At 39.4% G+C, this 25365-nt stretch overlaps 2 protein-coding genes across 2 annotated transcripts; one reads left to right on the top strand and one right to left on the bottom strand.

The window, feature by feature from the left end:
• The first annotated feature begins 738 nt into the window (after positions 1 to 738).
• Positions 739 to 18005, top strand: cap1 (CAP, adenylate cyclase-associated protein 1 (yeast)). The gene is made up of 13 exons (XM_042435464.1): positions 739 to 884; positions 7294 to 7398; positions 7881 to 7981; positions 8836 to 8913; positions 9326 to 9469; positions 10453 to 10538; positions 12077 to 12182; positions 13118 to 13304; positions 14818 to 14996; positions 15348 to 15471; positions 15585 to 15667; positions 16252 to 16395; positions 16514 to 18005. The coding sequence occupies exons 2-13, from the start codon at positions 7296 to 7298 to the stop codon at positions 16595 to 16597; spliced, it is 1419 nt and encodes a 472-aa protein (XP_042291398.1). The 5' UTR covers positions 739 to 884; positions 7294 to 7295; the 3' UTR covers positions 16598 to 18005.
• On the bottom strand, positions 17155 to 25353 carry ppt1 (palmitoyl-protein thioesterase 1 (ceroid-lipofuscinosis, neuronal 1, infantile)). Its single transcript, XM_042435468.1, has 10 exons — positions 25267 to 25353; positions 23687 to 23809; positions 22061 to 22170; positions 21396 to 21523; positions 21027 to 21097; positions 20503 to 20605; positions 20279 to 20369; positions 19425 to 19523; positions 19255 to 19326; positions 17155 to 18473 (listed from the first exon to the last, which is right to left on the bottom strand). Exons 2-10 carry the CDS (start codon positions 23799 to 23801, stop codon positions 18351 to 18353), a joined length of 912 nt encoding a protein of 303 aa, XP_042291402.1. The 5' UTR covers positions 23802 to 23809; positions 25267 to 25353; the 3' UTR covers positions 17155 to 18350.
• Positions 25354 to 25365: the final 12 nt, after the last annotated feature.

Raw genomic sequence — 25365 nt, 5'->3', positions numbered from 1 at the left:
TTTGTAGTCAACCCTGAAGGAGACAGGGAGCCAGTGCAATAAAAACAGAATTGGTGTTATGTGTTTGTGTTTTTTTCTCTCTCATCAGGATCCTGGCAGCGCTGCTCTGAAGGTACTGGAGCTTCAGGATGCTCCTGCCAGGGATCCCTGTGAAGAGCCAAAGATAAAGATAAAAGATAAATAGATAAAAGACAAGTTTCTCTGCATCTGACAGGGTTAGAGAGGGGCTCAGTTCAGAGATGTTTTTAGTTAGATGTCTTATACAGTCATCGGAGGTCAGCTGAGGGTCAAACCTAACAGCCAGATTAGTGACTGAGGAGGATGTACTGGCTGTCAAAGGTGAGATGAGGTACGGAGGATGAACCTGGAGTTTTGCTGCTGTTTAACTGGAGGAAATGTGTGCTCATCCAGGCCTTTATCTCCTCAAGACAGGTGCTTTACTTTAAAGTAAAGTAAAGTAAAAGTACCTAAAATTGTACTTGAGTGAATACTCCACCAGGGGATTTGTGACTCTTCTTTTTGAGGCGTTTGAGTCCTTGTATCCTCTTCAGCCATGATAACATGTATGCCGGCCAATCAACAGAGATACACAGTATGTCATGAGAGGAAGGAAAGCAGTTGTTTCTTTTTTTTTTTCTTTCTTTCTTCTTCTTATTTTGCTGCCCTCTGCCTCTCACACTCCTTATATGGGAAAGGAATTAGTTGCGCGAACAAGGGCGGAAACGCGGCGCGGTGACAGCTGGGTAAATTCACTGACACACAGGAAGAAAAAAAAAGACGAAGCCCAGTCTGGTCTGCAAGCCTTCTGCATACAGCTCACTCCCCACGGCGAAACCGAGGCTGATACAAAAGGACCAAATCACTGCTCGACCCGTTTATAGCAGGTAAGCGGCGTGCACTTCCTGCGCTGTGCTGTTTGAAGCCCTTTTTTCGCTAGAGCGTCTAAATTAAGCGAAAGAGACAAACGGTGCGTCGCCGCTTCGTCCCCGCCGCGGCATTCAATCATTCAGAAATTATTTATTGAAATCGGTGTGACGCTAACACACCCGGCTAGCCGAGGCTGCTACACCGATAGCCACAAAAAAAATCTAACCGTTGCCTGACACAGACTTGCATTATTTTACAACCTCCCGTTAATTTCAGACTTCTTCTCTCTATGTGATGAGACACTGGCTCGCTGAAATGTGGGAACTTCTTTTTTTTTCTCCTCCTGCAGAGTAGTGCAACATTAGCTAACACTGAAGGGAGGGGTGTGTGTGAGTGTATGAGAGAGAGAGAGAGAGAGAAGAAAAAAAACCAGGAAATGCCGAAACAGACAGCACATCAGACACTCATCAGAGAGAAGGAGAGAAAATAACTTACACAACTGTTAGCTGTTAACAAATTAACTGCATTTAAACGCGTAACGGTTACTATTAACGGTTACTTTCTGTGCTGCTTTATGAAACAGACGTTACTGTAGCTAGCTAGTGTCGCCGACGGTGTTTTGACATTTTTCGTACACCCCGCAGGATGTTCCCTCATATATGAAACGGGTTGCTAGCACAAGTTAACATTACGTAGAAAGGATATATATTTCACTAGTGATAAGTTGTCATAATATCTCCTCACCACTCATATTTAATCGATTGTGCTAGTAGGGAACCGTTTGAGGGGGGGAGCTTGAACTTGCCCGGGATACAGAATTCTCCACAGCACCCATCGCCGGCTTTGCTAGCCGCACAGCTAGCATCCCCGGCCGTCTGATTGAAACTCCAGTGATCGCATTAACATCAGCGGCTTGGGCTTGATTTGTTGGAGCCCTTAGAGCCCACCGAAGTAGGACTGTAGGGAAGGTTAGAGCTCACCGCCATTGCTTTGGCCTACTTCTCCCTCTGCGACAAAGAAGACATGATGTGTGTTTTGGGTTTTTTTTAACCCATGGTAAAGGCTACAGACACACATATATAACACACTGAGTTGGACGCTTCTTCCTTTATGTCTGAACGTCTGGCCCCCAGGCAGAAAGGCACAAACACACACACACACACACACACAGGCCTAACCTACTTGACTGCCCCTGCATGCTGATGGTGCTCTACGCAGAACATTTCTGCCATATGTCCACAGAAGTAGGTCTATGAATACAGTGCAAGCAGGGTTTTTAATATTCTAGGAAGACCAGCAAGAGCTATAATGTAGAGAGAGTCAGTGTAATCCAGGTGTAAAATGCAGCAGTCCATAGAGCAAGAGCTCTTGAGCCAGTTTTCAAGAAGATAAAATGCAGTACACGCCCTTTTGTGACACTCATTACACAGATCTTGTTCAACAAATTTGTAAAATACACACTCACGTTTGTCTTCTGGGTTTCATCGCAGCATATGATTCATACTTTAAAAAAAACAAAACACAGTACATCTGCAAAACAAATTAAACAGTTCCTAGCCTGAAATTTAGTTTTAAAATATAAGGCTGGTGACATTCCGCACCTCTGTTATGGTCAACAAATCCCATGAAAAGACTAAAACCAACAATGTTTTGATCCATCTCTCAGTACTTTCTGGCTTCCCTATCCTGTCTGGGGCCAAAAAAACAGGTCACAAATATGAAATTTCAGGCTCAGTCATTTCCCATAACAGCTTGGCATCGTAGTTTTTTTTAGCAAATGTTACACAGACTGAAAAAAATTGTGTATTTCTTGGATATTTTCAGCTGCAGATTTGGGTCTCAGGTGGGCAACATCTTCTAAGGTGTTCTGATGTTTGTCTTCATCAAGTATAATGTGAAGAATGACTGAAAGAATGCACCAGAGAGATTGGAAAAGAGGAGAAATATGTGTATGTATGTGGTACTCTATTCATTGTAATGAAATAACTTGTCAGCCAGCGCAGCAGTGTGGCTCATTTAGATGTTTTTAATAGTATTTGGACAACAACAGAGCTGTATGGCTATGTCATGCTTTGATTGCATGTACAATACTTGTTATTAGGATCAATTAATTGTTGTTTTTTGGTCTTTTCATGGGATTTTGCACATTTTAGTTAAAAAAGCTGCTATTGACTTGGCTTCCTGCACCTCCTGAAGTTGTGTTTAAGCTCCAGTTTTGGCTGTCTGGCCTTTTTATCGTGTTTGAATCTAAGGAAAATAATGTTATTTGAAAGACGTGACTCTTGGCTTGAGTCATTGCTATATCTGCCCTCACTTCTCTGGAAACTTGTTCCCTCTCTCTCTTGTCGGTGAAGTTTCCTTGATGGTCAGCACTTTGCTTTTAACATATGTGGTCACTGTTTTACCACACAGAGCTGTGCACACTTTAGGATATATCCAGCATTTAAACTGATGTAGCAGGATATGCAGTAAGCTCAAACGTGTCCCACTGAGGGATTTGCAATTCTGCAGAACAGGAATAAGTTAATATAATTATAAACAGTGCAGTTAGTCTTATACAGTGTCTTTTTTTTGAAGTAGCTCACACATTTAGGTGCTTGTTTTTTGGGGGTTTATTACTCCCACACACACACACCTTGAAGGGCTGTTCCCTTCCTCCATTGCTGGTGAGTCATATCTCAGCTGAGACCAGGAAATGTAACAGTTGAACTCTGGTTTCTGCAGGTATAAAAGCTGCTGTTGGCCTTAAAAGGCTTTTAGGTCAAGGGTAGTAAGGGTGTGTGTCCTGCCATAATCTAATTTTATCACCAAGCCTTGTGGAGAAATGAATTTACTACTCTGAATGGGCAAATGAGGTGGAAAAAGGAGGAAGTTGAGGCATTTTGAAATGGAGCCGCTGCACGAATGCTTACTTAGCTGGCCATCGGAAGTCTTTTAGGACTAGAAGTTTTGTGTCATTGTTTACAAAGGTGACATCATCTCTCCTTCAGTAGCTCCAATAAACATCTTTTAAGGGTTACAGTAATATAATGCTGCTGATAGACCGACCTATTGACATGAATCACTGAGCAGCACTCAGGGAAGTATTACCTGCCTCACCCTGCCTTTAGGCTGCTGTTAGACTATCTACAACACTATGATTAATACGGATCTTAGGGGCAAGTCTGAGCCATATGATAGACTAATGCTTTCTAAATTATTTCAATACAAATCTGGAGGAATCTTAAGGTTTTAACTTGAATAAGATTTAAAGATTCAGCAAAAGCATCAAATGTCATCTGTCAGCAGCTTCTAGGGCTGCAACTAAAGAACATTTTCATGGTTAGTTAATCATTTAGTTTATTTAAAAAAAAAAAAAAACCCTGAAAATTATGCAAAATGGTCATCACCATTCCTTAAATTCTGAGGTAACATGTTCACGTTACTTGTTTTGTCCAACCAACAGTCTAAAGTTCAAAGATATTTAATCTACAGTGAGATAAAACAGAGAAAGCAGCAAATTCTCCCACTGATTATGCTGGAATTGGACAATGTTTGACATGTTTGCTTGATTAGACAATTATAACATTTAATTGATAATGATGATGATTGTTTTAAGTCCAGCTGTTTTAGCAACTTTTCCAACCTGACATAGACAAAGTATGGAGGAAACATTTGCATCCCCTTAATCTTTTAACCATATTTAAAGATTTATCCCAAAAACAAAACATCTGTCAGCAGCTTCCAAACATCTGTATCAGTTTGCAGTTTTTCAGTACTGTTGAAGATGTGATACCTGAGTTTCACCACCAATGAATTAAGAAAACTTTTCAATACTGTAACAGAGAAAAACATGTCTCTCTACTAAACAACCACATTTTTCAAATGTTAAATGTTGCTTAAACAGAAGCAGCTGTACAATATCAAACTGTATAAAATTGGCTAAAATTTGGTTTTTAATGAAAACTATGTGATTAAAATATAAGTTGACAAGATTACAAATCTGACCAGACATTCGATGCTGTTACTGGAGTGTTTTTGATACCGTTATTATAAACAGGAAAGTTCAGCTGTCGCAGCCAGAAACGTTAAGCTCCATCAGTCACTAGATATCTTAAGATTTAGTCCAGTGCGTCTGTAGTGAAAGTGAGACGGTAGCGACGGAGTTATCTCAGAGATCTCCGGCCTTACGTGGACTCATTAGCGAGAGTGGTCTGTGTGGCTCCATTCACCGTCGGCCAGGTGTAAGTACCTGAGACTGGAGGCACTCTCGGTCTCGTAGATGAAGGCGGTGTCAGGTGACGGCGGTCTTATGTAATGTCAGCCTTTCTCGTCAGGTGTGTAAGATTATGCTACACTCCAATTGAAGTTAGTTAATCATGTACTTGAAGGGGTCTTTCAGGAGTATCGTTATGCATGTTGGAGCCTCGTTCACTACAGAATGAATTGCTGCTGTGTAACTTGTTTCCCAAACCTGGACTGCTGCTGTAAAGTTTAGACATTAGTCGAATGACAGAAAATTAATCAGCAACTAATCTGATGGTTGAATAATTGCCTTAGTCTTTTTTTTTTTCTTCTTCTTCTTCTTTTTGTGTCATTCATGATAGTAAACTAAATATCTGATTTTGGACTGTTGATTGGACAAATCAAGACATTTTAAAGTAGAGCTTCAAGTTGATTGACAGAAAATAAATTGCCAACTATTTTGATAATCGATTAATCACTTTGATTCGTTCTATAAAGAAAAAATGCTTAAATTCTCTGGTTCCAGCTTCTTGAATGTGAATGTTTTCTGGTTTCTTTAGTCTTCTATAGATGAAAATTTAATATCTTAAACCAAACAAGTCATCAATTAACTGAGAGAATAATTACAGATTAATCGATAGTTTATAAGAAATTATAACAGACATTTTACACTATTTTCTGACATTTTATAGACAAAAAGATGAATCAATTAATAGAGAAATAATCATCAAATTAATCAATAATGAGACTCATCATTAATTGCAGCCCTAAATAACAATATGATCATTAACTACTAGTAACTGCATGAAATGCTAAACTTCACTTTGTTGTCTACTCTTTAAAAAACTTTTTAAAAACGTTTTAGTGTGTTTGTGTTTTTAAACAAACTATGACTAGTACACAGCTCACCTGTAGCCATACATGACATAGCTGGGATGACAGGACAGGTCTACACTGAGCAGTAACTGGTAATAATGATTCACATACCTTCACCCAGCAAGTCCTGACCTGTTTACCAGCAATCCCATTCTTCCTCTCTTGTGTTACTCAACCACTCTTAAGGTGGAATTCAGTGATTTTTCACCACAGGGCCTCCTTAAAACTTGCACATTAACATTTTTTTGGCTAAATTTATTCAAAGCAGTTGTGTTTGTGTGGGCAGTGGAGGACGGTGACATTCAGTATAAACTTATGTCCAGGTTCTTTAGGATAATCATCATCAGGATAGATACAAACACAAGCTTCAGTGAAGTAAAGATACAGATGTTGACATCAAATTCCTAGAAGTTACACACACTAAATATATCGAGCCTCGCAGGACTAAATCAACCAAAGCCAAACATGTCTGGGAAGCAGAGCATGTCTGTTTTTATATTTTTATTTTTAACCCTACCAATTAATCGTCAGTTGCAGTAACCTTGTTTCCCAGATGTGAATCAGTCCCCGACTAGAGGACTAGAACAGAAACTACCTCTGAGCCACCATGATTAAGAACAGCTGACCTACAGTATGTGTCAAACACAAACACCAGGACAAATACAAAGATCGGAAAAGCTGGAGAATTGGAGTTAGCATCCAATTACCCTTAAAATGAAGGAATATTTTCTTGTGGTTTTTGAGATAGTTTAGCAACTGAGCTCTAGTGTCAAATAATTTTAGCCTATATTTTATTGGGCATCCAGATCGTTAAGTGATTTTAAGAAACATATCGTATAACTGTGATGTTCCTGGTTCGATTCCTGCGTTGGATGTCATCACTTCTCTCTCTCCTTGCGTTTCCTGTACCTCTTTATACTGTCATACTATCAAATGAAGGCAAACCTTGTATTTTATGTTACAAATATTTTGAATTAACCAAGTGTAATATTTGCGAGTGTAGATCAACACAAACCCTTCTTCAAAAGTTAAGTCCATCTGTCTTTTTTGCTTATTTTTCTGTATGTAAAGTGTCCTTGGGATACATGAAAGGTGCTTTTATAATTTATTATTAATAATCAAATGGGCTGCTTGCCTCCACCAAGAGCTCGTTAAAGTGAAGAAACCAGTGCAGTTACAGATAATTACTGCTGTTGCCAAAAGGGGATTTGAATATCTCCTGGCTGTACGATAGGTTGACCAGGAGCCAGTAAAGCTGCCAGCTCCCGCTTGGCGTCTCTTCTCCCTGCTGGCACCCTTCTCAACCTTCTTCATCTGGTCTCACAGGTATGGCAGAGTTGGCGAGTCTGGTGCAGCGGCTGGAAGTGGCGGTGGGCCGTCTGGAGTCCATGTCAGGCCAGGGAGGCGGCGCTGGAGGGTCTGCTGGAGGAGGTAATCATCGAGTGTAATTACGATAGAAAAATTCCACTTAACTTGAAACAAGATGTTTGAGGATAAGATCCTGTTTTTTAAGAAAACAGACAAACATGATCGTGCAAACCTCGCATCAGCGCTACCTCAACAGTTTGTCCTCCTCAGACAAACAAGATAACAAATCCCCTGACACAGTGAGCCGCTGACCTCATTAGCACCAATAAGTGTAACGAGTTAGCAGCTTTGTCAGCATTCAGTGTTGTCAGCTGTAAAACTGAGGATGTATTGATGCACTTTAACCAACCACCTACTGTTTTCACATTCTGTTGACAATTAGATTTGCAGCTGTTTGTTACTGTGCTGTAACTATACTATAACTTTGATTTCCTATTTCTATTTTTGTCTATTTTTCTGTTTTTTATTTTCCATATAATGATTGATTGAATTGTTTAAATGCCTTTTTATGCCTTAAGTGTTCTTTTTTTTTTTTTTTTTAATAGCTGTGTCTGCATACGTCGAGGCCTTTGATGGGATCGTTAATGGTTCTGTGGCCCAGTACATCTCCCTCAGCCAGAAGATCGGAGGCGATGTCCTGAAACATGTAAGAAACAGTTTTAGATGCAAAATAGGAAAAAAAATCTACCAGTTAAATAGTCATGTCTGATACTTTTTGCATCACCTTATTTCACTTTTTATACTCCACTTAAAGGATCATCTCATACACATATCTGACAATACTTCTGATGGTTTTTTCCAAAGCATACTGATTTGTTGTTGTTTGTTTGTTTGTTTTTTTACCTTTTTTACAAGCAGCCTTTAGTTGACATTATGGTTATATATACATAGTTATGGTATAACACTGATTAATCTGTCCATTATTTTCTAGATTAAAAAGATCAAAAAGAAGTGACAAACACTCATCACAACTTCCCAGAGCCCAAAGTGATGTCCTTAAAGGGATATTTTGGTATTTTTGAAGTGGGGTTGTATGAGATACTTATCTATAGTTATTTAGGAGGCTAAAATAGGTTTTGCTGCTGGCACCGTCCGCAGCGGTACATTGCTTACGGAGGGTGCAGACCCGACAAAACAAGATATTTTAGGTTGCAGCTTTGACTTCGGGGAGCAACGATCAACATTTTAGACCAAACAACTTATCGATTTTAATTGAGAAAATAATCAACAGATTAATCACTAACGAAAATAATTGTAGCTGCAGCCCTTGTTGCCTAAACTAATCGATTAATCAACTACTTGTTGCAGTTCTAGTATAAAAATTAACCAGCAGAGAAAAAACCAGCTGCTTGCATGTTTGTGAATATTGTAAATATCTCGTTTATAGTGAGAGGACTAAAACATTCAAAACAACCAGGATGATCTTTTGTTCCTCACACATCTCTGTTGTTGTTGTTGTTGTTGTTGTTGATAAAACTCTTCCTAAACTTCTCCTCACAGGCGGAAATGATGAAGCAGGCGTTCTCCAGTCAGAGACAGCTCCTTGTAACAGCCTCCTCCTCCCAGAAGCCCTCTGATGTGAGTTAAACACACTTGCTCAGTCAGTTAACCATAAAGCTTATCGATGAATTAATTTGAACGATTTGCATAATTCATCATGTTTGTCTGCTGTGTTACAACCCTGCAACCTCTTCACTCTCCTGTACAGACTCACTGTGACGATGTCCTTTCTGCTCGTTTATATTTGCATTTAAAACCTGCTGAGTTAATGTTTAGTGTTAAACGTGCAAGAAATGACGTCTACAAATTAATGATTCATGGTTGTAAATCTTCTTACTTGAAATGAGAAAATGCAGATGCTGTTGTTACTAAATTTTTTTGTTCCTGCACACAGAAAGTCACCAGTTCAACTTCCCAAAAAACTTGTTAAAACATCCCCACGTGATTAACAGGAAGTTTTAAAAACGTGTCTCGTCTCTTTCCCGTTCAGGCCGTTTTGACGACTCTCATGCAGCCGGTGTCCAAAGCCATCCAGCAGGTGCAGGCGTTCCGCGAGCAGAACCGCACCTCGAAGCAATTCAACCACCTCTCCGCCGTCAGCGAGAGCGTGCCTGCGCTCGGATGGGTCGCCATGGTGAGACTGGGGGGGGGGGGGGGTGTGGGTGGGAGTGGTCAACAGGCAGGAAATGAAGATTTTTTGGCACTGCGGTTTGTGTGTGTTACAGTGAGGGACTGTGTGTGTGTGTGTGTGTGTGTGTGTGTGTGTGTGTGTGTGTGTGTGTGTGTGTGTGTGTGTGTCTTTTGTTTATGTGCAAGAGGATAAATGAGTGTATAATAGCTGGGAAAAAAGCCACTCTTTGATTCTGTCATCACTGTCTGCTGAGCAAGAACGACAGTTTCTTGGCCGATGCGACTGTCAGCAACAGAGCTTCACTGTTACACTTTAGATGATCAACTCTTTGTTTTGATTCTTATGAATAATACATTCAGTTTACACATAATAGATGCATTCATTCTTTGTACGCCTTTATCTTGAAGATCTCATCAGAAGCTATGCCGGTAAACTGAATTTATTATTTATACCCCACTTTTGCTACTGAGCGAAGTAGAGCTGCAGTCCTCTGGTCGACTGGTCGATTAGTTGCTGCATATGCTCTCGTTCGGCTAAATTCTTATTGGTCAAATACTCGCTGTATTACTTTCATAAGGAGAGAAGTGCTACATCAACAGCCCTCCAGGATTAATCCATTATTTCCTGTAGTGGGAGGGACAGACTATTTACCTGTGAAAACGGGGGTGTATTCAAAACAACCCCATCGTTTTCACAACTTTGAACTTGCCCAACCTGATGCTAGGTTTAACTGTACTCAACGTTTACTGAACGTTTACTGAACGTTTACTCAATCAGTGTTTCTCCTGTAAATATAACAATGAGAACAACTGCCAAAAATAACTCCAAATGTCTAAATATCCCCTCACACTAATCGATTAGTTGAAGATAATGTACGATTCCAGTTGACCAAGATTTTCTTTGGTTGACTACAGCCTTAGTGCAAAGTGCAACCTCACTTTTTTAGACATGTATGTAATTGTTTTCTCATTATTTCTGTGTCCCAGGCTCCTAAACCAGGCCCCTACGTTAAAGAGATGCAGGACGCCGCTATGTTCTACACCAACCGTGTGCTCAAGGAGTACAAGGAAAAGTAAGTAAAGCTTCTTTAAAGCTTTCAGGATCTAACACAATAACAATCTAGAGGGATTCCTTTTCTTTTCACTGTCATTTGGTTTTTGTAACATCTGATGAATGAAAGCATCTGAGGAACTTTTAAAATGCAGCCAAACTGTTTTGCTGGACCCATCTGTCTTCCATCTTTTCCTTCCTCTGTGCTTTTTTTTTTTTTTTTTTTTTTTTTTTTTAAAGTTGAGGCACCCCACAGTTTTACTGAGTCAGCACTGCTACACAACACGCTGACACATGTTGGCTGTAGACTTCCTGTATTTAGACCTGAAATCGCAGCTCGTGTGTTATTTTTATGAGCAGACTTGAGTTTGAGTGATGTTAAAAGGTTTCAGTCATTCGCACTTAAAATCTTGCTTTCAGATTCGTCAGTAAACACTGCGCTGAGTTGAATGCAGAAGAGTTAAGCTGCCTGTGTGAAACGCTGTGATTTGCGAGCTGAGCTGAGAGTTTTACCTTCTCTCTTTAGCTCCTGTTTTTTCCCCCCCATTCTTTTCACAATTATTTTCATGTGAACAACTGAGTGCAACAGTATGAATGATTTCAAGGAGACAGTTATTGGAGTTTAGTGTAGCCGTTCATAACAACTATAAACAATTCGGCATGGTCTGAATTGTCGCCGTACAAGCTGCCTCTTAACGAGCATAACCTGAGGTTATTGGCTTAGAGGTAAGTTTGGCCCGAATGTAAGACAACTCTATTTATATATAGGAAAATAAACTTTTTGAAGATAAACGCACTTCATCAATCACACTTGTCCCGTTGGGAAAGTTTCTGAGACATTATTAATCCAAGAAGAACGATCCTCGTAATTGAAGCTTTTTCTCTTGTAAAAGTCGAATAATACTGATAAAGCAGAATGTAAATCCCAAGTGTGTGTGTTTGTGTGTGTGTGTGTATCCTGTCAGTCACATACTCGCACACTCGCCTGTCAAAATGATTTTCTCCGGCCATCAGCATTTTTCAGCTCAGTGTTTTTTGAGCTCTTCATCTTAACTTGACAGCGAGTAATTCTTGGCCGCTCGTCAGACGTTACGGTCCACGCTCCATTTTCGGCAGTAAAAACATCGTAAAACGCAGCGGACTCCTTCTCACTCGTCATCCTTCATGACAGAAAAAACACACAGCACGAGCCATCAGGAACTCCTATAAATTCATCTGAGCTAACAAAACACTTTTTAGGGCAGAATAAATCTAAAAGACGCATCTATTTAATACAACACACTCATGTAGAAGCTGATCTGACAGCGTCTCTCTGATCATGTGGACACATAAATGTCTAGTCCTCAAATATAAGACGACTCCCATTTTTTTTCAAATGTAATTTCCTGAGTAAAATATCGTTTTTATATTCGTGCCAACACGGTAGCTGCTTTGTCTGTCTTCCTGTGGGACAGAGAGAACACAGGAACAAGAAACCGCTAAAACAATACAAAACAATACAAGGCCCTAAGACTTGAAGATCTGACAGATAATCCTGTTTTTTCCTGTCATCTCTCACAGGGACAAGACACATGTGGACTGGGTGAAGGCCTACGTCTCCATCTGGACTGAGTTGCAGGACTACATCAAGCAGCACCACACCACCGGACTGACCTGGAGCAAGAGTGTAAGTCTTTATAGTGCTGCTACACTTCAGTTTCCTGTGTTTTATTACCTTCCTGTCTGTCTTTAGTGAAAACACTCCAACTTCTTTACATGCAGACATTTGACTTGGACAGATTAATGCAGGGGTTGCAGCACTGTGCACAGTGAAAACACAACCCAATATGTTTTATTTTAATTCATTTAAGAATAACATTGATTTATAAAACAGTTCTAGGATTGTATCTGAGGGTGAGATATCATAATTTCCATATGTAAGCAACGACAAACAGACAGCATCTTATGTCGATACTGATTTGGCAAAAAAATGACATGAACATACATGAGATTAGAAATGTAATTCACAGCTTATCCTCACACAATAATCAGTGGTCTGCTTCACTTGTGGTTGAAGAAAAAGAAGTGTTATTGTTGGGGGGATGGCTGTGGCTCAGGAGGTAGAGCAGGTTGTCCACTAATCAGAAGATTGGCGGTTCGATACCCGGCTCCTCCAGTCCACATGTCGAAGTGTCCTTAGGAAAGATACTAAACCCAATGGCTGTAGCATCAGTGTGTGTGTGTGTGTGTATGTGTTAGGTTCCCCTCCTAATAACCAGGATGGCACCATCAACGTATGAATGTGTGTGTGAATGTTGTTAGCTGTTGTATATAAGTGCAGTCCATTTACCATTTATTGACACACATCTGTTCTGGTCAGATAGGCTAAGTTATGTAATGCATCTTGTAAGTTATATTAGTCATATTAGTTGGGATTTACATGAGCCTTGTGTCTATGAAGAGTCATGTAAAAGATTTGATGTCATCCATAAAAGGGAAAACTTCAGGTTGCTTTACAGGCCCAAATATTTTTGTTCGAGGTCCTGATTTGGCCCACGGGCCGCTATTTGCCTACCACTGAATTAAAGATATGATATGATTAAATGTTAAATTCCACCTCAGGGCCCCATGGCTTCAGCCTCCGCAGCTCCTCCCAGTGGTCCTGCTGGCGGATGCCCTCCCCCACCTCCACCTGGACCTCCTCCTCCCTCCTTGGACATCAGCGGATCCTCCAGCGGAGGCGGCGGCGGCGGCGACGAGCGCAACGCTTTGTTCGCCTCCATCAACAAGGGAGCCGACATCACCAAGGGTAGGTAGCCGAGGAAACCGCAGACAGTCCTCACCGATCAGCAGCGGAGGAGCCGTTCTGTCTGCTGTGGCTTTAGTTTTGATGCACAAGACTTTTATGTAGATGTGTGAATTTATATGAAGTTATTAAAAAGATGTGATTCACCAGAATATGTAGCATGAGAGACAGAGCAGTACAAGGGCTTTTTTTGAAACTGCAAAGCTGGTAAAACTCTGTTTTTATCAGGGCTGCAACTAACGATTATTCGTATCATTGATTAATCTGATGATTATCTTCTCAATTAATCGTTTAGTCTATAAAATGTCAGCATATAGTGTAAAATATCCGTTATAACTTCTTAGAGCCCAAGGTGACGTCTTAAATTAGGGTTTAAACTAACAATGATTTTCATTATCAATTAATCTGTCAGTTAGATGAATTGATTGGTTGTTTGGTCTATATAATGTACAAAAATGTTGGTCACTGTTTCCCAAAGATGCAACCTAAAATGTTCTGTGTTTTCTTTAACAACAGTTCACAACCCAAAGATATTAAATTAACTGTAGAAGACTAAAGAAACCAGAAAATATTCACATTTAAGAGGCTGGAACAAGAGAATTTTAACATTTTTCTTTAAAAAAAGAAAAAAAAAAAAAGACTCAAATGGTGATTTTAATTTTCTGTCGATCGACTAATTGTCTTTCGCTCTTTGTTTTTTTTCTTTGTCTACAAATGCCATAAAAGTCCAAAACCAATAACTAGAGAGAATAATTAGAGCTTAATTATTATCCAAAAACTCTTAAAAACACACCGTGTTCTTCTTAACAATGAACATGAGCGCTGTCGATCCCACATACACCATCTGTTGCTGGTTGAAAATGGTCCCCAACAAACTCACTGTTTACTCCTGTTTGACTAATATTTGATAAAAACTACAGTATGTAGCTGTTCAAGGAAATTACTGAGACTTTAAAAAAACTTGAAGTATTTGTAATTTGTTTTAAAGACTGACATATCCACTGATAAGATATGGACTTTATTGATGTGCAGACTAATAAATTGATGTTTTTGGTCTTTTCATGGAATTTACTGATAATAAGAAAAATCTACAATAACAGCAGCCTTATCTGTTAAATATGTATCATTTATAATCTGTCATGGGGACAAAATCATGACTTCCAGTTAATTAAGAAGTTTTAACATTTGTTATAATAGAACTAACTGATAAACACATTAATTGAAACACTTGAGAAAACAACAGATACAAGATGAGAAACATATGCAACATAATGTCAGTGAAGCTTTTATGGCTCATGTTTCGTGCAGTTGGTAACGAGCCATTTTTAAAAATCAGTGGTCTTGTTTTGGAATAAAAATGTTTCTCCTCTCGTTCAGTGTTTTGTATTCAGACAAACGGATGTGAGATGATGTCACATTACTGGAAATCATCAGTTATCTCTAATGTTTGATGTCTGAGCCTGAAACATGTTACCCTGCAGGACTCTAAAGGACTTTAACATGTTTTCCTTGACAGGCCTGAAGCACGTGAACGATGACCAAAAGACCCACAAGAACCCCGGCCTCAGGAGTCAGGGTGCCCCAGTGCGCGCCGGACCCAAACCCTTCTCCTCCTCCCCTCGACCCGCTGCGTCTGCCGCCCCGACCCGTACGCTGCCCCCTGTTTTGGAACTGGAGGGAAAGAAGTGGAAAGTGGTACGTTACTGGTTCACTACTGTCACGTAACCTTAGAAGAGTTTATCTCGTAGTTGTTTTATCCCTCTGAAAGGAAAAACATTGATTAAAAAAAGGAAGAGTTTTGTTTTTGTTGCTTTTGGTTGGAATGACTCTGTTTGGGTTTGTTTATGCAGCAGACAAGCATGAGTCAGTGACCCAAAATTCACTAATCAAAAACTGTTTTTTTTTTTATAGCTGACCTTTATTTCTTATTTATAGTAACTCCAGTGTTTCATCCTACTTTTAAACTGATGTTCTCTCATCAACTTGTGGCCTTTGTCTTGTTTAATTTGTTGTCCACTCTCTTCTCTCCTTCTTGCCGTCCCGTAGGAGAACCAAGAGGGAGTGGAGGGCCTGGTGATCAGCGACACCGAGCTGAAGCAAGTCGTTTACGCTTACAAGTGTAACAAGAGCACGCTGCAGGTCAAGGGCAAAATCAACTCCATCACTATAGGTACGAAGAAAACTAAACTGTTGGATGTTAAGAGCTGGTTAAACTCATCCTAGATGATCCTCTCACCTGGTTACATGACATACATGCTTCTTGTATTTGTTTCTCTTCGTCAGACAACTGTAAGAAAATGGGCCTGGTGTTCGACGACGTCGTGGGCATCGTAGAAGTGATCAACTGCAAAGATGTCAAGGTCCAGGTGTGTACGACGTGCACTCGAACAACAACAACATAAATAGACCCAAGGAGTCATCGGTGTCACACTCGCTCAGCAGACTGCAGAGTGAAGTGATTTTTGTTGCATGGTATCACTCTGTAGATCCTGCTTTGCTGTCATTCTTCAGTTGTTTTTGTTTTTTCTGCTGATGAGCACAGCTGCAATCTGATTTCTTGAATGTCATGTAAACAAGAAACCTGGCCACCATAATAGATTTCTCTTGGACGACACTCGTTTCTCTGCAGTGAAAGTTGAAAAGTAGCATCTTTGGTTACTGATCTGCTGCTAGATCTTACTACAGTGCATGTAAATATCCCAGATCACCAGTGTAACCTGTTTTCTCTCAGTAACTTGGTCCCTTAAGCGCTTGTGAACGCGCTAATCGACAACTCTTAACCTGCTCAGCGTGACCTCAGTCTGTCATAGTTCTTTATCTCAAGGGAATCTTGACAGTAGAAAGAGAAACGTGCGTCCCATCAAATCTTTTCGCTGCCATTAACATGTCTTTATGTGATGAACTTATGGTTTGTGTAAAATTTAATTGTCTTGCCTTTTTCATACGTTAGGTCATGGGTAAGGTCCCTACTATCTCCATCAACAAGACCGACGGTTGCCATGTCTACCTGAGCAAAGACTCTCTGAAATGTGAGATCGTCAGCGCCAAGAGCTCCGAGATGAACATCTTGGTGCCCAACAAAGACGGAGAATTTGTGAGTGTAACCGTTTACTCAAAATCAAAAGAATGATCTTTAAGTAGCGCAAGTTTATGGAAAAATACATTTGGGGACGTACAATGACTCCTCTGTCCTCTGATCCCCCCTCTCACAGACGGAGCTCCCTGTTCCCGAGCAGTTCAAAACCATCTGGGACGGCCAGAAGCTCGTTACCACAGCAACAGAGATCGCCGGGTAGAGGGGGCAGCGTGTGAAACGGCTCGCCCCTCCTCGACAACATCCCCCAACCCCCCCTCCCACCCACCCCTCTCTTTTTTGCAAATGCCTACCTGACTGGTCAACCACCCCCCACCAGCTAACTCTCACACTGTAGACTGAGAATCGGACGTCATGCGTTTATCTACCCTCCCTTCATCCACGTCAGCCAATCACGGCTTAAGCTGTTCCTTCCATAAGCCAATAAGAGGACTGCTCGCTTTTAGCTGGAGCAAATCCTCCAGCCAATCAGCAGGGAGCAGCTTGTCATTCAAAATTGTTTTTGTTTTTTTTTTTCCCCCCCCCTGTGGCTAGTGAGCACTTTTCAGAAACAGTTTTGCCAACAGTATCTGTATCATATCTTTTTATCTTATCTGGATAATGCTACGCTAAATTTAAACATGTAGAAAAAGCCAACATGTGAACAGGGGATTATCATCAGTTATATGGATGTTGTCTCCTCCTGCAACAAAAAGCACTGCAGCTGATCAGGCTCTTCTATCAGGACGCTTCAGGTATTTGGTTTTTTTTTCACCTCCTCCTCCTCCTCCTCCTCACTGGTCAGGAGGGAGCTGGTGTTTTTTAAGTTGCGGGCCTGATACGTTTCTGCTCCATTAAACGCACTTGTAAAAAAAAAGAAAAAAAAGAAAGAAGCCCCTTTTACAGAGGATAACGACATCCATATCACCTCCACTGATGTTGACTATAACAATATTAACATTCGTTGTGGATAATAATATATAAAAAGCATCTTAAGAGCACATAGATAGAAGTAAGTGTTTGTGTAACACCGCTGTCTATTTCACATCATGAAACTCTTCATCTAGATGATGTTGGAACAAAAGACACTTTAAAAAAAAGAAAAATAATAATAAGGGGGGGAGGGACAAAATCATTCCACGTGCTTTCCCTTAAACCTACACATAGGACATTCCCGAGTATTAAAAATACATTCCACGTAAGGAGGCATGTAAGATAAAGTTGCGGTAAAGAGCAAAGAGATTTCAATCGATGGCGACTCGCTACTGCTGTCGAGAAAGGGAAAAAAAGAGACCAGAGGATGTTATCGAGTGATTGTTGCTGAACGCTTCACCTCAGTCTCTAGATTGGAAGTATAAGCTGTAATCACCTGTAATAGATCCGGATCATTACTGAATAGTCTTAAATATTAGCCCCCACCATCATCATCATCATCAACGTCTCTCCGCTCGTTTCTCTTTCGGTTAATCTGCAGCTCTCGTAGCTGTTGAAGCTCTTTGCTGAATTTTCTTTTATATTGTCTCTTTTCTTTTACCTCTTCTCTATTTTTTTTTTTTTTTTTTTTGGGTCCAAAATCAGAATTCTGCTCATTAGTACTGGAGACATCATTAAAAATGTTGCAATAAAATGTATTTTGTTTGGGTGTTTTCTTTCTTTTTATTGGATTGAATGTACAAGTATAGGAGTTGTAGACAGATTTAGTATTTAACAGGTAAACATAAGAATTTATTTAAAAATTAAAAACATTTAAGAAAACCATTTGACCTCATCAGAATAGCTCACACTGGAAATAACAGTGACAGTCTTGTGTTAGTGGTAGTAAAGCAGTAGACCGTTACACAAATTTAGCTGCTAAAAATTAACATCTTGGCAACAACATGCAACAAATGATCAGTGCAATAAGAAGGAATGATGTGCTTTCTGCACCCCTGCTCTGTTTTTATTAAAGTCTCATTCATCGTCACCCATCAGCACTTCTAGCGTAAATAAGGCAGCAGGTTTGCATCGAACCACTCTCTGGTGAACTGGAGGTGATCTCCGGGGGTTGAAAGGAAAGCCAACTTTCCAGCCTTTTCCATCGCTGCCAGGCCCAAACGATCCTGCATTTAAACGCACACTTCAGTCATTACAGTCTCTGACACATAACTATATAAAGGCAGGTGTTTAAATATTGATTTAGACCTTCTTATCAGCTGTTAGGATTGAAATTAAAACCAACTTCACAACTGAAAAAAGGCACAAACTAAAAATAAGTTGCAAGCTAATTAAAACAGTTTGCATTACGGGAATTTGCAGCAAGAAACTTTTTTTTCCCCCCTAATTTATCTAAATCATTTATGACTTAGTGTTTTTGATATCACACCTATGACTCATAGGAGCTGTAGCTGCAAAGTACTAAAATAACAGGATTATCTTTTCTCTAAAAAAAAGTAGATAATCAACATGTTTGTTTCCTCAAAACAAAATCAGGAAAAAGGTGGCGTTCCAGATGTAAGAAAAAAAAAAGTAAATGACTCATTTTAGGGAATTTTTAGCAACTGAACTGACAAAACTGCTGACATGTTTCGGTGTGAAGCCTTGTCAGCTCATAGTTTTATACTCATTGTATGTTAAAGGGAAAAAACCCCCAGTATTGTGTTTCAGATTGCCAAGAAAACTGAGGGAAAAAACACACAGAGAACAAACTGTACTCTGTAGACTTTAACACATTATCATCATCGGACAATCCTGACATTAGAGTAACAATGACACTTTATGAAAAAAAAAAGGATGCAAATGATTATGTGGGTGTTTAATAACCTCAGTCTGAAAATAATGACAATATTCTCTCTATGAGCTGTATTTTCCTCGTAAGACAACAAAGATCATGAAGACTGTTACCTCTTTGTAGAGAACGCTCTCCTGCAGAGTTTCAGTCTCTTTGGCCTGGCCGGTTTTCAGGAATCCGAACCACTACGAGAAGAACAGAAGAATCAAAGAATTACTTTGATAAACACAGCGATTTAATATTAGTATGGTCACCATCGAAGTGTGCACATGTTGTATGTTACCTCTGTATCAACAGGATCCACTACGGTGTCCTGCAGGAACTTGACCATGACGAACTTTTCCAGCAACTGAAGATTCTTCTTGTAAGTCTCATTTACAGCCTTTGAAACAGAAGAGAGTGGATTCAGACAATCCAATAAAATAAATTTACATGTCTTATCAATATAAATATATACTTTTTTATATCACTGGAACCCAGAGGAAGTATACATGAGATGACTTCTCTTCTGGTTTTGACCAATGCTATTAGTAACATATTCCCTTTATACATCAAAGGCCTTATTGTTTCCCATAATAGTACGCAGCTCGCACACAAGCGTGACCTCTCTCCTCGTGTCTGAGAGAACAATACTGAATTTTGCATTAATGCAAACTTTGCTTTTGTTTTCTGCAAGAAATTCAAATTTCATCCTGAACCCTGAAACAAGTAACAAAAAGGACCTTTATATATTTACATGAACTTTGTTTATGCAACTTTTCAAAATGTTGCTTTGCGTGAAGAAGAAAAGGGACAAAGGTAGATAGAAAAAAGCAAAGATAAATAAGTTGTGACCTACAAAGTAAAAGTTTTAAGATGCTTTTTTTTAAAAGATGTGCAGATTTGTTCTCTCTGAGACTTTGCAGGACGCTGTTCCAGAGTCGAGGAGCAAAAACAGCTAAATCCAGATCTTAGAACAACCAGAAGTCCCTGCTCTGAAGATATAAGGCTTCCTAAAGTAAAATGTTAAAAATCAATCCTAAAAGTGTCAGGAAGCCAGTGGAATGAATCTAAAACTGGTATAATTTATGATCTACGTTTTATTTTAGTTAAAAGAGCCTGATCTGCTTTTGTAAAGTCCTGCAGCCGCATACTGACCCTCTCCTGATTGATGTCAGCCAGGAAGAGACTGTGCTTCTTGTACAGGTCGTCATTCAAGGGGTCGTGCCAGTACTGGGCCTGCACCAGACTGATAACCACACGAACACAACATCCAGTCAGAACAACAGTCTACACACGGCGGTGATGATAGTCGCACAATGTCACAGCTGCCGGACACATCGACACCTCAGAGAGGCAGAGAGGAAGGAGAGACTACTCACTGTTTCTGAACCAGGTCGGAATAAGCTCCGCTGTTCAGAGCTTTGCGAATCATGTCGCAGATGTGGGAGCTTTCTCCGGGACACCTGGGCAGCCCGTACACACCTGAGGATCAACAAAGACGTGGTGAAGACTTCTGCCTGATGCTGCTGCCAGTGATTACTCATCATGAGGGACACTTGTTGAATCTTGTCAAGACAGTTTGTGATAATAATGATTTATATTCACACTTTGTTCCGCAGCTTCAAAAAAAAAGGTGCTGGAGTTATAAATAAATAAAGATCTTTTAACTAAACATCTGGTTTTGACAAACAGATACACTTACTGAGCACATTATTAGGAACACCTGTGCAATCTAATGTAATCCAGTACAACAGTTCTGCCATTTTACAAAGCTTTAGCATCATATTTAAAAGTGTTCCTGTTATTTTGGCCACCATATGTAAGTTAATACATTATCTTTATGCCAGCTTTGCTCAGGGAAGTAAGCTGAACTGGTGTCACGGTTTTTTCACAATGATGTCACCTTGGTGCTGGCCACCGATGGAGATGAGGGTTTTCATTGGTGGAGAGGGACAACGCTGCGCCACGGCCCTCCTGTGAAGAGAGGAACCAGGAAGAATCAAAACACGCTTCCTCATTCTTGTCAGGAAACAAAATACTTTGAACAGAAAACATGCCGCAGCCTGAGAGTGAAGTCCAAACACCTTCCTGTCTTGATTTTGTCAAAGCTTTGTACTATTCTTCAAGTTATCTGTATTTTTAAAGCTTTTCTTTACTCTGCAGCAGAATCAGGAAACAAAAGGAGGACAAACTGCACAAACACAGTATCTGTCTGCTTTTTGTTAAATTCACATAACAAAACCCTTCTGTGTCCAGAACAGGAGTCACATACAGAAATTGCGCCCCCTGGGAGAAGCCCATCGCATTGTAGCCCCCCTTCAGCTTTGGGTCCTGAGCCAGCTGGCTGCACACCATGGACACCTGCTCATTCACATCCATGAAAAACCCATTTTCTGTGTCCTGCAGAAAGAGAGACATGAAAAGTTTTGAAGCGTGACAGACAGATTAACGAGCACAGTCCGAGAAAAGAAGAGCCGATGCGATAGATCAAAGAAAAAGCAACTGAGTCTTACTGCTTTGATATGAATATCAACACTGAAAAATTATGTAGTGACGCTGTAAAGGAGCCATTTTTCTGATGTAAGCACTGCAAATATCACAGAATAGGAATCCTTACATGTCATTTGGTTTGGTTTAAAGGATCTGATTTTACTATTTTATTGATCTGCCTCTATAGAAATTAAACATAGGCGCAAAAATGTTTTATCTAGGTTGAGAAACATTATAAAACAACATAAAATGTCACTTTACTTTTAGTTTTACTATATAAAAATACTAGAAAAAGTCAGAGGAAGTGAGTACATATCTTATTTTCCACAACATCTTTATCATTTTGGAATAAAGACATAATTAGAGATAAAGTTTTCTTTGTAAGACTTTTGACACTAGTGGGAAATGTGTCCACTTTAAAATAAAAGCTTTACAATGAGCCGATACCTCTATGACATTCTTCCCGATCATCAGTGAGAGCACATAAATGCCAGAAATATCCCCCTCGATCATCTTCTTTATCGCCCCCATGCTGAGTGGGTTGCAGCAGCTGTCACCTGGTGGACACATGAAGAGTTGTATATTATATATATATACAGTAAATATAGTCTATGTTGGTTTAAACTACACCCACTACAGCACTCTGATCACTTACTGCATCCAGTTATTAGAGTCATAAAACTCATGACTCCAATAAAATGGAAGTTGTGACATATTTGAATGAACCCTCTGAGAATAGATCAAACATATTTTATTCTGGTTATAATTCTTTCATCTTTCTTTTTATAGTATGAAGATCAAACAAAATCCATTTTGGGGATATTCTGATTCACTCTCACATATATTCATGTCAAAAACAAGCAGCTGGCTGGTTCATAGACATCTTCTACTCTTAAAGCACTGAGACATTTAGTGAGGCCTTCAGGGCTTCGGTGCCTTTAGAGAAGTAACTCTAGAGCTGCAACAATTAGTCAATTAGTCAAACAATTTTAATTATTGAATCATCATTTTAGTAATTTTTTAAGCAAAATATTCACTGGTTGCTGTTCCTCAAATTTGAGGATTTGAAACTTGTCATACATGATATTAAACCAAGACATTTGAAGACATCACCTTGGGCTTTAAGAGGTTATATGGGGCATTTTTCACTATTTTCTGACATTTTATCAACAATTATCAAATTGATAATTAAAATAATTATAATTTGCAGCCTGATGTAACTCAGACATCATTATAGTTGAAAGAGAAGAGAAAGTGTTTGTTATTTTCACTTCTTCTAAACTGGATTTTCCAAGCCAGTGAGTAACACCAGTAACCTTTCAGTTAGAAACATGGTTCCCCAACTTTGAGGCTGCAGACCACACTTAGGTTGCATTAAAGGTGGTGTGACGTTTGTATCTCATTAATCTTATCATCAGTGTAAATGTTCTAGTTGACAGGTGTTTGGTTTTTGCTTCATTTTCATCAAAATGTAGGCAATAACATGGATTTATAGCCCAATGTATTAACATGAGATTTATTATGCTCTCCTGCATTGTAACTTGCTCTTTGCTTTTTGTTTCCTATCTCCTTACAGATTGTGACACAGAGAAGACAAATAAAAGTACAGTGTGTAGTACAGGAAATGTCATCATACTTATCAGTCATTACAAACTCTTTGTGGGCAGCCAAATGCACTCAAAATCTCTAGTTAGTAAATATCCCAAACTTCCCAAAGAAGCTAAATGTGTATAAAATGATGCACATTGTATATTTCCATTTGATGAAATTTTACAGCCATAAAAACACAGAAGGTTAGGTTTGGATATTTTTGAATATTTGGGTGTAAACATCATATAGTTTCCATGAAGAGCTGGAACAAGCTGACAAAGAATATGTTTGTAAACCTGTCAGACAGAGTGGAGCATGTTGATGTTTTGAACCCTTAAAGCTACTTGAGGGGAAAGAAAAGGGTGAAACTGTATGTTAAAGGGGTAAAATAATTATTTATCAATTCATATTATTCATTTTAAACCTGTTTTATGTTAATGATTGTATCCTTACACCATATGAATAAACAGCTGAAGCACTCACCCATCCCATGCCACAGCACCAGTGGTACGGTCCCATTGTTTGGGTCACGAGCTGGACTTGCAGTGACCAGCAGCACTGGACCAGCCAGGAGGAAATACAGGAGGGCCGCTGTCATCCTGGACGCTGACACAAGTAACACAAGGGCACGCAAACAAACTTAACTCTCAAAACAGAAGTTACAAAGTGCTTTAAGGGAAGAGGAAACGGGAAAGACGGAGATAGAGGAGACAGGGAAGACAATGTAAAAAAAAAAAGCAATGATAAATAAGTCTGTAACCCTCAAAGTAAAGTTAGGAAATAGAGAAAAAGGCAAAGAAAACAAATGAGTTTATAGATGTTGTTTTAAAAAGATGTGCACTGATTTGGTCTCTCTAAGAGTTTGCAGGAGACGAGGAGCAACAACAGCAAAAGCCAAGTGAACTTTAGTTTTTTAGTCTCCCTTTTCTGAAGCTCCTCGGCACAACTCCTTTAAATACAGAGGTCATCTGATGCATTGTATGTTAAAAGTTTAATTTTAAAAACAATCCTGAGTGTTAGGAATCTAAAACTTGTTTTTGGTGAAAAGTTATAGACCAGTTGGAGAAGATTCTCAGAGACAGGTAAACAAAGGATCACAGTAGTTGAGGTGTTACTAGGGCTGGGCGACATGGACAAAATCAAATATCACTATATTTTTTGACCAAATACCTCGATATCAATATTGCATCAATACTGTATTGATGATTATTGGAGCTTTCACAAAATATTTACACAATGAGACTTTTGATAAATAATCATCAGTATTGTGGATATAATGACTATGCAATGACACTTATGCAATTTCATGATATTACAATATCCAAAATGTAAGAAGATATAGTCTCATATCACGATATCAATATAATATCAATATATTGCCCAATCAGGTGCCCAGGTGTGACATAATCAAAGCATGCAATACTTTTTTCAAACCTTTAGGCTGACATAGGAATCTAATTTTTGTTCTTTAGTTGGTTAAGGGAGGAATAAAGCAGTGATTTCACATGGAGCTCAAATTTTAAGTTGTGCACAAAAGTCACATCCAAGATTTTTTTTTTTACTGGATTTAACATTTTGGATCAATACAAATATTCTCTGAACAAATATGGAAATACTCAAGTAAAGTGCAGGTACCTTAAAAGGTACTTAGGTACTTTCCACCCCTGGTCACACTCACGTGGAGTCGGGGTCACATTTCAATCATGTGGGAACAGAAACTAAGGTGTGCATTTCCTGATATCTACAAAGCTTTCACTTCTTGATAACTGCACCCAGACTACAACGCCAATAAAAAACACAGACATAACAGTGTATTGGCCCAGATATTATGGTGATAACAGATATTTCCTGTAACTCAAGGAATGATAGGGAAGTTAGCTCGAACAAGCTAAGTAGAACAGGCTTTACATCAAAGAAATCAATGACTCAACAGATTTTTGATAAATGCAGCACCAGATATAAGCAACAAAGAGGTTTAAAATCACTAAAAATATTAAATAGAGTCTATGGTTTAAATGGAATAAGCCTAAACACTGTTATCTAATTTAAAAGACATTACTCACCGTCCGTGTTGTCTTCCTGTGTCCGTTTGTTGGACTGCTTGTCACATGACGATGTTTAGAAGTAACAGCCAATCAGATTGAGGGGGCGGGACCAACAGC

The sequence above is a fragment of the Thunnus maccoyii genome, chromosome 15 (genome assembly GCF_910596095.1).
Source record: "Thunnus maccoyii chromosome 15, fThuMac1.1, whole genome shotgun sequence".
Taxonomy (NCBI): domain Eukaryota; kingdom Metazoa; phylum Chordata; class Actinopteri; order Scombriformes; family Scombridae; genus Thunnus; species Thunnus maccoyii.
The sequence above is the reverse complement of the archived record's forward strand: the minus strand, read 5'-3'. Positions and strand labels throughout refer to the sequence as shown.